This window comes from Solea senegalensis, linkage group LG10 (genome assembly GCF_019176455.1).
Source record: "Solea senegalensis isolate Sse05_10M linkage group LG10, IFAPA_SoseM_1, whole genome shotgun sequence".
Taxonomy (NCBI): Eukaryota; Metazoa; Chordata; class Actinopteri; order Pleuronectiformes; family Soleidae; genus Solea; species Solea senegalensis.
In genome coordinates this window covers 11,951,125-11,966,727 of record NC_058030.1, presented here as the reverse complement: position 1 = coordinate 11,966,727, position 15,603 = coordinate 11,951,125, and the positions used below count along the sequence as shown (strand labels likewise).

Genomic DNA, 15,603 nt, shown 5'->3' with positions numbered 1-15,603 from the left:
TAAATACAAGTGGTAACTTACTTCGATGGCTTCATTTTTATTTACAAACAACAGAAGAGATTTAACTTAAAAATGACACTAATGTATGATGTACATATAATGCATGGTCATCTCTATACAGAATACAGATGTTTAACAACATTTAGACCCTTCAATACTTCTTTGAAAATGCTATATAAAGGCTAGTAAAAGTAGAAATTTGTGATGAGAAAACTTAATCATTTGGTTCATGAATTTCACAAGCCCTGTAAAATAAAACTAAGCCCCTAACTGGTAAAATGGTCAAACTTAAATCAAATGATAAATATTAATGTAATACTATTTCCCTCATTTCCAAAACATGGCTCATCGAAGATCTATATGAAGGTAAATGTTGTGCCTTTACCTTCATATAGATCCATTCCTTTGATTTGACACCAAAAATACTAAAAGTAACATAATCCTTATGTAAATACTTATGCTAGCACGTATGTTCTCAAATTATGTTGCACCATGTCCTTTGTTTATGACAATAATGGGTATTTTTGGTAAATCATTCTCAGCTTCTATATTAAAAACACTAAAAAATATTTACAAACCATCTCGGAAATCAGATTTCGAGACTCCACATCATTACTCCTGTGTTTTGAGACTTGTAGCTTTTGCCGAGGTGTCCGGTTGCACTACAGACTCGTCCAGCTCTTTAACAAAGTGCCTTAGTGAGTCCAGGCAGCGCTGTTTTATCTCCAACAGGTTCTCATCCAGTGGAGCCTGCAGCAGATTATCCAAACTGGGCTCCTTTGCCACCAACATCTTCACAACCATGCGAAATGTCTCACAGTCTTGCCTGTAATGCTGCACATAAAAAATTGTGTCAGGAACGTTAATATTGGTTTAGATGTATACAATTAATGATAAACCATAGACAAACATCAATATAAGCGTCACTCGTGTTTGTCCAAGCCTCAAAAGGCACTCAAAATATTTACAAGTCATTCTGAAAAAAACACAGCATTATTGGAACATTTTATTTACCTGGGGCTAAAAATAAGGATTTTGTATTTTCCATCTGATAATCAACAACATAAGCTATGAATAAAATCTCACCTACCCACATCTGCGGTGCATGCACACATAGACACGCATAGGCTTTTACACATTTACACACACGTGCCTGTTCTTGCGAGCCAACGGCAATAAGAACAGTTAAATGCATTAAACTGTAAGTGAAATCCATAACTTTATGATTTAGTTACATTATTTAAATGGCCCATAAAGCAGTAATTCGAACAGCCCTCATGAACAAGTGAGCAGTTCTTTGAACTCTACAGGTGGATCCATGCAAGAACCCACTTCTAGTTTATATTCCTTGAAAACAGGTGTGTGAATGTGTGTACACAGTCTATACCAGCGCTTGTCCACCCGAAGCCAAAGAAACATGAAGCGTTAGAGTATGTTACTGGTGCTATTGCATTCTTTCACAGCTCATTGTAACAGTCTCTCACAAGCCTCTCGGATTTTACTGCCAAAAAAGGGCTGTTAAGTTCTTTATTAGAGTCCCAGGTGCAAGCTCACAACATCTTTATCACCTGGGGAGAAAAAGGCTTAACGTGGGGCCCTATGCTGAGACTGCAGAGAGATTTAGGTCTCCACTTGGTTGGTCAAGGGGCACAAGGTGACAACAGGGTCCTCCACTGTTGAATTTAATGCAGTCCAGACCGACAGCGTCTGCAAATCAGTTACTGGGGCAGAAAGAATGTATTTTTTGTGTTTAAAAAAAACCCCACTTTAGACAAAAAATATTAAATAACATCTTCAACGGGCAAATATGCTTTATGTATCTATAGAGTATATTTAGCTTCATAAATAATGTTCATCTCATTATCTATTATTATTTCTAAATTAAAGAAAATAAAAAAATTAAGTTGTTACAATATCAAATCAAATTCCTAGAAATATTGTATTATACCTGGTTCATGTTGGACTGCCCACAGTACACAGCTATTATAGGAATGAGGACTGTGCAGGCCTTTATTGTAGAACAAAAATTAGTTGACAGTATCTCATTTAACATTTACTTTTTGTTAAATTCAATAAAAAATGGCATCGGTTTGGGTAATTCTGACAGGAAAAACACTGCCTGTCAACTTTAATCAGTGTCCAGTCTTAAGCAGAATGTGAGGTTAACCAGTTTAATGGTTTAATTCCAGGGTTCTGTCAGTTATGGGGAAAATTTTAAACCGCAACTGCCATTTCATTGCCTAGACACACATTATATAACATGTATCGCGGCTAACTTGTGATCATGTGTGAGGTGAATTTTAAATCCGTCCCATCACAATCACATAACTTTTACTTGATGAAAGTTTCCCGTGGGTTCATGTGTCGGATAATGTAATGAATCAACATTAAGTGAGAGAGAGAATCTGGGTAAAGCCCAAGACAATTGGTTGGTCACCGTTATCAAGGGCTCAAATATACTGTTTATAAACGTCCTTCAAACCTTCCTTATTTAATTTGGACATTTGGAATGTGAATATAGCTATGACAGGGTTGTCTGGAGCAAGCATCTGAGTGACAAGATAAACAACTGCTGCAGTTTATGTATGCCGCTGCCAAACAGGTCTTTTCAGTTTCCCTTTTTCTAAAATGAATACAGACTCCAATCACCTGCCATTAAGGAAAGTAATTTTCTCTCACACAAGAGCAGAATGCACTGTATGTGCTGGTTTCTCGGCGTCTGCAGTCGATGCAAGTGCATTCTGCGCAAAATCTGAACGGACATCAGTTCACCATTACTCCTTGATTTACTGCGCCTGATTCCGAGTGTATGATTTGCGGACAGTCATTAAGTTACACACTCCTCACAGACTTCCTACCCACTCACCAAACATACACAGAGGTTCAGGTTGCAGAGTGGAACGGAAAGAGGTGACCCAATGACCTATCAAAATTATTTTCAGTCTGAGGAAGGAAGAAATGTACAACGGTCAGTACCAAGACGGTCTTTTCTAGGCCATTGGGCGGGGGGTTTGAACCCAGAAGAGGTCAGAGACCAAAATACTATGACATTCAGTTCAGAACAACGGAATCAGTTCTCCTTTTTGTTTACAAGCAAACAAAAGAATCAAGCTTAGAATGCTTAAGGCTGACAAAGGCTACTGAGAATACAACTTTGTTGTGAGTCACTGACTTCGACAAAGTAGATTAAAAACTACTACCATAATAATTATCGGACTAAATTAGCGACAGCATGTTCCAATAACTGATAATCACTCGTATTTTTATTCCTATAACCTTAACTTCAGTCGGAATAATTTGCACTAGGTACAGGGAGAATGCATCAAATGTCATGGTCGCAACAAATAACTTATAAGTATTTTTAAGTATAATACATATTGTCATTGTACACATACACGAAAAAGGCAGGTCAAGAAAATATAGACCAAAATATCCCAGACTGTGGGAGATATTTGGACCAAGGCTGATGCTTTAATGACTGCAGATCATGTCAAGCGAATTTCGTGGCTTCACATAATGACAGGCCTCACCGCCGACCACAAGGAAGTGAGAGACTCACGACACGTGTGGGCAGCTGAGCTTAGGGTCAACTTCACTGAACAAAACAGGTTTTGTTCTCCGCCTGCATACAGTAAAAAAAAAAACTGTCCACCTTAGGTTATTCCGAAGTTTTTCGTAATGCATTTTCTCAATTGAATTAGACACAGCCACAATTTCAGGTGGGTTTATATGGCCACCCCCTTTACGGATGCAGATGTATCCTTTCAAAAGCGTTTTCACTAAATGAGTATTATTACATCTTTCAAAACAAAACCGACCCAAGCTTCCTCATTCTGCAGCCAACATCGACAATTAACATTAACTACATTAAGTCCTATTTACACAGATATACACACTTAAGTTTCTTAACAAGATAAGAAAAGACTGTGAAAGGTGACCTTCGTGACCCATGAACTCATATTAACACATACAAGATAATTGTGCTGAACCACGAGTGTAAACTTGATTATGAAAATGCATGTACATTTTTTTAGAAGATGAGTATAACCACACATTTATTAAAATACTAAACAAAGCAGTGACTTCAAGCAGCATACTGTTTTTGAGAACACTGCTCCAATGTTACTTAGCAAACAGGAAGGGTGCTTTTGACCCGAGTGTGCTCTTTATACTGTGAGAAAAAGGTTGCAGGAGGTTCCCCTTCCCTAGAGTGGGAACCATGAGCTGATCTTTAAGCCTGATACTAAGGGGCCACACAGGATGGCCAGGAGCCCCCAAGAGAAACAGCAACACTGAGGCCCTTAAGGAGAAGTCTTAAAAAGTGGGCTTGTGTCCAAATCGGATGTTTGTGGAGGTCCAAATTGTGAAAATACTGACATGAGTGTGCATCTGGATACCGTTGTGTGTGTGTGCGTGGGGTGTTTGGGAGGTTTGACTGAGATTTTGCATAAGGCACTCACACTGATATTTTGTGAGGCTCTGTTCAAATGAGCACCGATGCAGGCAGGGGTGCTGCATAATAAGGGAAGTAGGATAATGACTTGAGGGCTGGTACACATTAGGGGATATTAAAAGGGCCATTTTAATCACTCAAGCTGCAAACCGGACCTCTTGATGGAGGGGCCAATAGTTGAAATGGATATGTTTCATTTGCACTGATTGAGATGATGAACCAGACTTCTCTGATAATCACTACCAGGTACTTAGTTTCAATCTGACAGGATGTTTTTGGAGCTGCTTACATGTTTCAATTTATTCTGTGGTCACTCCAAAGAGTGATAAATTGTCCATTTGTTATCTGTTGCACCATAAAGAAAAAGAGGTGTTGTGATTATGGTTTACAAAACAGCTTGCTCATCATTATGGCATTATGTACAGTGTCATAAGCAAGGATGTTTACCATGTCAGTGATTTTGTTTGAGGTTTTGGAGTTCTTTTACAGCCATAATAAAACCCACAGAAAGTGTGCTATTTCAAGTGCTTGACAAAAATGTTATGTTGGTGTGACAAATCAATTTTCAAAAAGGAGCCAGCTGCTGCTAGCAGGCTGATATACACAGTATGAAGTACTTACTGAAAATGGGATTTAGAAAGACAGAAATAAACAAAGATGGAGCTGTAGTTGTGTATGTGGCAGACTTGTATTACAGTAACTGCTGTTAAATGAAACATTTTCTTCAAATGCATTCAAGAGGATCTGAGGTCGAGCTCTGCCCTCTACCTGATCCTCTGTTTGGCAATCACAGCAGTGATGGATGGGGCAGATGTCACAGTAAAGTCGTGTACCACGTCTGTAGAAGTATTTGAAAATGGCAGGGTGAGCATGTGTGTGTGTGTGTATGCCAAGAGACGTACCACACTGTGGGTGGGCCACACGCATCCTGCAGGGCAATTCCTGCCCTGTTTTAACGGGAACAGATAAGTGGTACTGTAGTGAAGGGCTCTGAAGGGGAGGGGAAAAAGAAGTGCAACTCCAAATAGTAGGCCACAAGAGACGTTTGACTGTTCTGCTGACTCATCCTTCTCCTCTATACCAACAAGTGCTGCTCACATGCAAAACTCTCAGCCACGCCATGAAGCTAGTGTAAAAGAGTTGTCTGGACAATGATCCGCCCTGATATCAGAGGGAAACTTGCATGCAACAAGGGCAACCACATAATGTAGTGAAGCCACTAGGAACCGTATAGTCTTTCAGCTCTGAATTATTGTATTAATTAGTGCAGTACCAATACAATGTGTTTTATTTCTTATCCAAAGAACATCAAGGTTAAGTCACCCGTTTGACAGTTATGCAAGGAACAGACAGATGTTTTACTAATATCTCTTGGGTTTCAACAAGAAAAGTCACCTCAATAAGTCATCTGTCAAGTTTGAAGCCTATCACTAAATCCCAGACAAGTCTGAATGGTTGTAAAGGACAGATCTGATTGTTCCTTTAAAAAGGATCTGATTCTTTGACAAAATGAAGAAAAGGAAAAAGATCTTGTTGTGTAGACAAGAAAGACAACTCATTGGCAGATTCCCCACATTTATAAGAAAATACAATTATTATCTGGGAATGAAATGAAGCATTTTACAATATGTAAGAGACATGGGCATTTTACAGCGGAAAATTACCTTCTCAATTTCCAGAGCCTTTGCCTTAATGGCTTCCAACCGGAGAGCCTTCGAGTTATCATCCTCTTGTGTCACCTTTAGCTCCATGCTGGATGCCACCACCTCCTCTGACTGCACGACAGATGCTGGAGTTTGTTCCTGGCAGGCCAAAGGTTAAGGGTTAGAACCGAGGTCAGCAAGTTTAGAAACTGGTTCTGATTTCAAAATAGAGACAACTCTTCTCTACTACGGGTGTTGAGGTCTTGTTTTTGTACACATCTCATTATGCATGCCTCCTGTCGACAGCAAGCAGACCGTACCAAATACAGTGGCACAAATGTGTCAGTTACACTTGAAATTGAACGAAGCATGATCTAAATGTTCATGTTTCAAGGTACAGTTGTTGCCATTTTATTAGTTTACTGTAGTAACCTCTACTAGTCTTAGTCCCAATGAGGAGTACATTTATTTTGGAATAATAATAGCATGAAATTATAGTATAGCCCTGCAAGTGAAACAAATTATTCCAACTTTTTAAATTAGGATCAATAATGTGGTATAGACGTACTTTTAATAATAATAGTAATAGTAATAGTAATTTTATTTTTATTTTATTCACGCCTTTTACCTTTGTAGCTTCTGAGCTGTTAGGAGAATCCTCCACAGAGTCACTGGGAATGAGGCTCACTGGCACACTGGGCTTTTCTGGAGAGACAAATATCAACAGTTGGAGTTGGAAATGAATGGAACATAGAGCAATCAATTAATTGTGGAAAATGCGATGTTCTGGTAAAGGGAAACAAGTATAAAAAGGGGCGGTGTGAAGAATAGATGAGGGTAACCATAGCATTGTTTTATTTCGTTTTTCTCAGTCCTAAAACCCTGGGGGAGCATACTGATGGGTTGGTGGTCTGGGACGAATGCATAGTGCACAGTTCTTCTAATGATGGTAAAAGGCCAAAACATGCAATTTTGAAAATACAGCAGGGAACAATTACTTTCTACTGTGAGACATTAAATAATCAATTACTTATTCTGAACCAGCTAATGCCAAGACATGATGCAGCAGCTGAAATGTATTAAAAAATATTTTACTGCTCCTACATTCTAGCCTCCCACACAACAGTGGTTAAGGAGTTAGTCAGTCAGTGCTTTAATTAAAATAGCATTCCTTTTGCTGGCTCCAATGTGTCTACAACAGACAAATATGGTCAAGTTATTAGATTTATACTTTAATGCTCCCATTGTTACTGGAGTGAACTTAGCCAACACATTTGAACTGGGGTGTCTCAGTGGGACTATGGCGTACACACAAACAGTGTTTGAGGCTAAAAACAAACCTATAGTATAGAGGGTATTCCTTCTTTAAAAAGAGAAAAACCAACAAGGCAGAGCTAAACAGAGCTACACTAATGAGCCTTAATGTCAAGTATTTGATTCTCTCCCCTGGGAAGTTTACTGGCTATAGTTTTTTGGAATTAACTTTCAGGGACATTAGTTATTGAGAGGTTTAAGTTTGTGGGCCTCTTGATAGAAATACACCTCAAATAGTATTCACATCGTAGCCAGTTTTCACAGAAAAAGTCCAGCTGTCCAACTGTACCTACCAAAAAGAACTTAGAGACGGGTAGCAGCAATATGTGGCAGCAGCTGCAGCGTTAATACCTGACAACGGTCATTATCAACTAAAATTTGTGCAAAGATGTTAATAAGAGACTGTGAGGCACAGCCTAGTATATATACACCATCACCAAAACCCTGTCTTTGTATGCTTTGCTCTGCTGTCCTAATTAATAACCCAGATGGAAGTGGAGGGGGAGGTCCAACTGCTTTCTCACTATTTTATAGCAGCTTCAAAGGATAGTACGATACAGGGCTGTAGCAATAATTTGTTTATGCATCCAAGAAATCAAAGCACTCAAGTTTTTCATTTCCTTCTGTTGTCTAATAATGCTTACATCATATTACTCTGATGCAAGTGTTTGTAAAAATATGAAGGGATCAACTTCTTAGTATTGTTAATTTATTAAAGTTCTGGAGCCTGTAAAAAAGAAATATGACTCCCACTGTGATTTTGGAGACAATAAATCTAACCATTAATCACTTTCTCCATGGAGAAAAGGGTCAGGTTCTGAATCCAAAGCAAAACCACTCCAATAAACCAAGGGTATCCTTTTTCCCAGCCTTCTAAAAAAGGCTGGTATTGGTGTAATTAACATCCTAACGTGTTTCAGCATACCTTGACCCTCACACTACACCTCAGAAAACAGATGCTTCACCTGGAACGGCTTAATTCCTTTGCACATTATAATTATACACATGTTTCAAATGGGAAAATTAGGTCTCTCTCTCTCTCTCTCTCTCTCTCTGGCTGTCATTAAGCGACAGCTGCAAGTACAAACACTGTATGGGATAAAAGGTAAACTTACAGCTCTACCAGCTACTAGCAATCTCATTACTGTGCTCTTTCAGGTTTTCCATGCTGTAGCCAACCACAGGCTGTCAGGTAGTTTAGTGTTATACTATGTTACGGAATGTCATTCAGTCCACTAGTGCAGCAGATCAAACAACTATTACTACTGGCTGCTCCTTCTGTATGACCTTTTCCATGACTTTCTTTTGCTACTTCCAGACATGCACTAAAGGCTGCACATTCTGCAGATGGGTAAGTGTGAATGTCCTCAGAAGTCAATTTGGAGAGTCTCCAGGGATTTTCCTGCTCATGTGAGCCCACAGAAAGAGAGTGGGTGTCCTTCCTCCTATACTAGGGGTGTCAAACATACGGCCCGGGGGCCAGAACCGGCCCGCCTGAGGGTCCAATTGGCCCACAGGATGAATTTGTTAAAATTTCACACTAATCTAAACTAATGTCAAATGCTCCAGATACCCATGACTAAATGTTTGTGCCTTTATAGATCCAGTGTGCTGTGTAAATAGTAAATTTAGGCATGATATTGTTGAAATTGCACTTATTTCTCAAGAAATTTCATGTTTTGTAAAATTATCCTTCAGTAAATATAAATCAAAAGAGAAAAAATAAAGGGGTTCTTGTTGTTCATAGGTTATTATGCTATTTTACTATTTTTACTGGTCCGGCCCCCTTGAGATCAAATTGTGCTGTATGTGGCCCCTGAACAAAAATGAGTTTGACACCCCTGTCATATACACTCAAGCCAGGCACCATCTACTTGTCTGGATCCACCAAAGAATCTTCTGCTATTGTAAACATGTCTCACCCAGACATTGTTCCACTGAGTTCATCATATGTTAACAGTAAAACTATGGAGAAATATAGGACCCAAATCTCTGGACACTTGGCAATGGCGTCTCTGAGAATTCTGAGACGATTAATGAGAAAAATTGTATTGCTAAGCATTTGTTTTGCTCGTTGTTCACTGCATTAGGACTTCATTTCAGCTGATCTCAGTGCAAGGTTGTGACTCATAACTTACGTTTCTGCTGGGCCTGATGGGGTGTGCGGTTCTGGTCGTTGTCAGGGGAGGAACTCTTGTTGCTGGTGTTAGACCCGGAGCCTCCAAGGGTAAGGCTTTTGCTTCTTGCAGGGGAGCGATCCCGTGTGATGATCCTGAAATCTTGGTCACCTCTACAACAATTTTCACAAATCGGGAAGTTCAGAGGTCAAATTAATACTGCAAAATCATAAAGATAAAAAAGGTTCTGTGCAGCATGTGCAGAAAATTGAGAGGGTACAATACACATACATATATATATACATATATATATATATATATATATATAACATTTATATGTACTGTATGGTAGTGTACTGATGTCCTGAGCGTGACTTTACACTCCATTTCCACATGTTGTTAATAGGCCTCTAGTTTAGTAGCAAATCCAGCTGCTGCATTTAAAGCACAGTGCAAAGGTCTTAGGGCACCTAAGTTATTTCCATGTCTGTCAAATCCTGTGATCATTGGCATTTCAAGAGACAAGTACACAAATTCATGACTACCTACCTGCATGCAGCACTCCTATGCTGGACAGTAAAGCTTTAATTAGTACAAAGCATCCACATGAAGATAACCCTCCAATATTTTCCACGTTTTTCTCTGCTATGCTGCGTACACATGATCACTAGAACATTTGTTTAAAAATATTGCACATTTAAGTATTGTAATGTTTGTTTTGCAGTACAAGGTTTGCAGTACAAGGCGAAAAAATTTTCGCCTTAAGAAAATAGCCTACAATCTGGCCACTAAAAACGGTAAGAGTGGGAAATAAATGTGTGTGTTTGAATATCAGCTAAAACAACAACTCTCGATCAATGCTTTATAAACTGAGGTTGTCAGAACTGACTGGTCGCTCACAACAAGTTAAAAACTTGACTTGATCTGATTTCATTTCCACCCTGTTCATAGACTTGGTGGTTTTTAACTGTAGTACACAGAAAAAAACCACATGGATGTCAGGGGACTGACTTGTTTTTTGTGTCCACAACTTGTCTCCGACGAGGACCTAACCCTCGGCCTCTGTTGCGGAAATTGGGACCATGTCTGCCAGGTTTTCTGAAAAACATTTAAAAAAAAAAAACAGATAAATCAATCTAGCAAAGCTGTGGCAACATTGCTGGTTTATGAAGCAGGCAGTGTTTAACTTAACTTTACAGAATTAAAGACCTCAAATCTGAGCTGTGGCACACTGATCAATTTGTAGAAATGGAGGCAATCTTCTACTCTGGCACAGGCAATATCTGACAGTTGGGCCAATTTTGGTCTTCCATCATTAATGGCAGGTACAGCTATGACTATATATAGAACTAAGGTAATAATGAACTCATGCAGTCACTCTACAATGACAAACTTCTCTGCAGTTATGAAAAATGTGATAGCTTACATAGTGAAATTTCACTGCCCTTAGGTTTTTTTTTATGATTCTCTACACTCAAAGAAAAAGTCATCTGTGAACAACCTTTAGGTTCTCAGGTATAAATGACCCAGCAGCACCTGGTTGTCATGACCTCTGCCTGAACTCAGGCCACATCTCAAACAAAGAGCAGGTCTAACAAGGCCTCCAACTTTTACGACTCATGCTGTGTTTGAAGTGGCCTGCCATTTGCTACAACACTGAATTGCCTTCCATGCAGTACGAAACTAACATCAAAGGATGATACAAAAAGGCTGTGTACTTTATTTAGCTAAAGCTCCGGTCTTATCGAATAACAACAAATAAATTAATTGTCAATTAATTGTTAATTGTAACAAATAATTGAATAATCGAATAATCAGTTTGAGTGTTTTTAAAACAAGCTCTCTGATTTCTCTGCTTGAATACGTTTTGTTTTGGTTTCTTTGCTCCATACTACAAAGAAATTATTGAAATACTTTTGGCTTGTGTTTTCTTAATATTAACAGTCAACATACTAAGAACTGAAAATATCAATGAAATAATTTGGTATGCAAAAAATAATGAACAGGGAAATAAGAAACAATTACTATTATTGTTATTGTCATTATTATTATTATGGTGTAGCCGTGAAGCCCATGAAGCTTCACTAATACCGTCCCATTAGTGGGTGTCCTGTATGGGCTTACAGAGCCTGCAGTGCTTGAAATGCATTGTCCTGCATATATGTTAAAACTTAAGGAACTTAAGCCTGAAACGTTATCCGTCTACTGCCAATATACCAGGTGTGAGAATCCAGAACAATCTGGAATATTTGAAAGCACCGTCACAGACACTGCATGAATGTAATGTGACCATCACCTCAAAATCCCCACTAGTGCATGTGCAAAACTGTTGGGAGGGAACGGTCATTTTTGCAACGCATACATATAGTGATACCACAAGAATCTCAAGAACAACGGTATACTATATGCGCCAACATTTGCAGTTAAAGATAGACAATTGTTATATATGATATTTTTGAGAAGTGTTCTTCTCTACACTTTACTCCGTGCTTTAAAACCAGGAGTATGAAATGCTTTAAATAATTTGATTAATACACAGCAGATTTCAATATATTTTATTTAATCCAGAATGTGTATGCTGTTCAGAATATCTGAGATATGTGTATGTATGTATGTATGTGTTTGAATGACTGAAGAGGGAGTGGTCCAGCTGTTTTTCCTCACAGGGTGGGGTGGTGGGTGGGGGTGAGGTTGTTTGGCGGAGTGAGTAGACACTAGTGCCCTTTGTCTGTCCCTCTCTCTAGCCTGGTATGACTCCTGGAAAAAGGAGGCCTGGGCCTATTAACTATAAACTTTAAAGTAAGAAGAATGTTGGTGTAACTTTTAACTGCTGGATTCCACTGCTACATGTTTGGTTAAGTCCTTGAGCTTAGTTTAAGAGTATTGAGGGGTCACAGATAAGTGATACATGCTTCCAAATATAAAACAAATTTCTGCCAATGCATCGGTTTTCATAAAATGTTATATCTCTTGGCGCACTGGGGAAAATGATCAAACACTTTAAATTACTAAATGCTTATCATGGTTTAATTTTTTCCTTAATGATATTACATAGTAAGAATAGGATAAACAGTGGCCAATATATCTATCAAGCCAATATTTACTTTTCAGAACACAGACCTCTACCTCTACCTACTGGTCAAATTTTGCATTACACAACCAATTCAGTGACAGCTGCCAACATATATATACACACACACATATATACACATGTATGTATATATACACTGCCTGGCCAAAAAAAAGTCGCCACCTGGATTTAACTAAGCAAATAGGTAAGGGGTTGCTGCAGTTGGTAAGGTCTAGGTTCAGCAACATTATGTGCTCAAAGAATGAGGTCAGCTGACTACCTGAATATAATGAATGACCAGTTTATTCCATCAATGCATTTTTTTTCTTCCCTGATGACATGGGCATATTCTAAGATGACAATGCCAGGATTTATCAGGCTCAAATTGTGAAAGAGTGGTTCAGGGAGCATGAGACATCATTTTCACACATGGATTGGCCACCACAGAGTCCAGACCTTAACCCCATTGAGAATCTTTGGGATGTGCTGGAGAAGGCTTTGCTCAGTGGCCCGACTCTCCCATCATCAAAACAAGATCTTGGTAAAAAATGAATGCAACACTGGACAGAAATAAATCTTGTGACATTGCAGTAGCTTATGGAAACAATGCCACAGTGAATGAGTGCCGTAATAAAAGCTAAAGGCGGTCCAACAATGTGACCCTTTTTTTTTAGGTGGTGACTTTTTTTTGGCCAGGCAGTGTATATAGACACATACATATACATACATACATACACACAAAAACACACATATATAAACTTACCTTGATTCTCTGCTGTGAAACTGATGGGGGTGATGGCCCTCCTGAAAAGATAATCACAATCACAACAATTACATTGGGAAAGGCTGATGGGAACTACAAAAGGCTTATTTAATTAGCAATGTTGACATTAAATTTATGACATATATTAGTTAGTCATGCACATTGCTAATCCATCTGTTAATGCAATTTGGTCTGTAATGCTATGACTTAACATTAATTTTCTGAAAAAAAAAAAAAATACTAATTTAGAACCATGCAGGAACAAATTATTCTTACATTTTCTGGAGGTGGGGGATTTCCGAGAAAACTGAGATAGTTGGGGTTCTCATCACAGTAAGTCTCATTGAATTGGTAATAGCCCTCGTCACAAAATTCACGAGAATCACGGTAATTTCGAGTTCCATTGCTCCACTGGTTATCTTGAAACCGTCTGTCATAGTCCACCTCTTGCCGAGGCATTTGATTCCTTTCATCAACAATACTGACGAGTCGATGGACAGTCACCTGAGTAGACACAGTATCACATGTTATATTTGCTCCTACATTTAGTGCAGTCTGTATCATCCTGAAGCTGGGGGCATACTATGTACAAATTTAGAACTGTAGATGTCAACCCACACTTAATACTCTCACGTAAAGACAAAACTCATGATTTGTGCTCACACTGCCCACTCCATCGTTAACCCATGGCCTGACTTTTCACACCATACTCCTGGAAAGCTTCTATGTAGTGTATGTCCATATGTGATTTCCTAAGCTGTAGCATCTTATTCAAAGTAACTGCAATGAGGAAAAGATAGTCCACTAGAAATTTCAAAATTCAAACTGGTATATCTTGACTATGCAAGAAAAACTTGACTTACTTCTCTTGCATCCATTCCCGAAAAACGTTTTTCATATGCATCTCTTATGCTTCGACCATGTCGGTATGCCACTGCAAGAAAGACATTTTCTTCTCAAACATGAACTGGAAAAACATGATTCTGCAATACGAGGGAGCAACTCTGTCATCTCTAATCAGCAAGGGATCAGGCTCTCTATTATACTTCCTACTCCAAACAATTAATAGTTCCTTAAAGACCAACTGCTTAGTTTTTACTTTAGAATAGAGACAAATGGGTTAAAGATCAAAAGACGAGTAAAAGACAGTTGAAAATGTCGGCTTTTATTTTCTGGTACTTAAATCTACATGCGTCAGCCACTTTAGGACATGGCACATATTATACTTAACCACGTCATTACAAATTAGCAAAATGAATAGAAAATACAGTTCTTTAGTAATTTGAAGTAAATAATGAATAAAAATAATATACAAGCACAAGGAGAACCTACAAAACCCACATAGAACAACGTTTGGCCAATCTTTCACCAAATTACAGGAAATAACAGAAAAGCAAAACATCACAGGAGGCAAGGCAGCAACGGATAGATAGATAGATAGATAGATAGATAGATAGATAGATGTAGGTACTATACGTTCTGATTGTAAAATAATACACAACTGCCCTGTTTTAACTTACTGATGAGTAGTCTTGGTTCCTTCAGTAACGACACTTCAATGGTGTAATCTTTACACCTCAGAGAAAGACGAACCTGAGAAAAAAAATTAGAATATTCATGTATATCTGGCTCAGTATACCTCCCACCCTAAACCAAACAGGTACAACGCAACTCACTTCACTTCAAATATACATTTTCAAACCACACAAGTATCCAAAATGCGGGCAACAACTGCTGCGCTTTACTATTTACACTCACATGAAAACATGCATTCGCATGTTGTTAGCAAACCCAGCTGTTAGCTTCATAGCAAAACGGGGAGTGTAAAGAATCTCGCCCCCCCAAATAACGATGTTACCCCTTACTACGACGTGTGTCTTACATATTTCTCAAATTGGAACAAACCTTTAATTCGACATCTGAAGCCAGTGGTTACGCAGCGGTAAAGTGCTCTCTGTGCTCACAAATGAAAGTAACCGCAAAGACCATCGGACTTGCCGCGTTTCTAGTTCTTCTTTTTTAATCTGGCACACTTGACGCTGCAATAGCTCACTACTGCCCCCTTATTGTGGACTACTACTACTACTACCACCACCACCACCACCACTACAACCATTACTTCTTTTTGGTATTTATGGCGGTTCGCAAGCAACGGTTTAGTACATTACCTCCACCAACTGGTATAGGGTGTGGCATAGGACTTATTTTATTCAAAATAAATGAATAGCTTTAAGAAAAAAAAA

The 15,603-nt window shown here is 38.7% G+C and overlaps 1 protein-coding gene across 2 annotated transcripts; it reads right to left on the bottom strand.

Moving 5' to 3' along the window:
• Positions 1-6: 6 nt before the first annotated feature.
• On the bottom strand, positions 7-15,377 carry LOC122775711 (periphilin-1-like). 2 transcript variants are annotated; one of them, XM_044035825.1, is made up of 10 exons: positions 15,266-15,377; positions 14,881-14,953; positions 14,224-14,294; positions 13,637-13,864; positions 13,361-13,401; positions 10,539-10,625; positions 9,549-9,700; positions 6,725-6,801; positions 6,118-6,255; positions 8-834 (listed from the first exon to the last, which is right to left on the bottom strand). In XM_044035825.1, coding segments are annotated over exons 2-10 (1,017 nt in total). In that variant the 5' UTR covers positions 14,882-14,953; positions 15,266-15,377; the 3' UTR covers positions 8-612. The 2 variants fall into 2 exon arrangements, with proteins under 2 accessions (XP_043891761.1, XP_043891760.1); XM_044035826.1 differs by lacking the exon at positions 15,266-15,377 and having other exon boundaries at positions 7-834; positions 14,881-14,949.
• Positions 15,378-15,603: the final 226 nt, after the last annotated feature.

Excerpts from the sequence above, each read along its gene's own strand:
- LOC122775711 (XM_044035825.1), bottom strand. Across the intron at positions 13,402-13,636 it reads ATCCCCCACCTCCAGAAAAT|GAGGGCCATCACCCCCATCA; the intron begins GTAAGAATAATT and ends TTATCTTTTCAG. Across the intron at positions 6,802-9,548 it reads CCATCAGGCCCAGCAGAAAC|AAAAGCCCAGTGTGCCAGTG; the intron begins GTAAGTTATGAG and ends TTGTCTCTCCAG.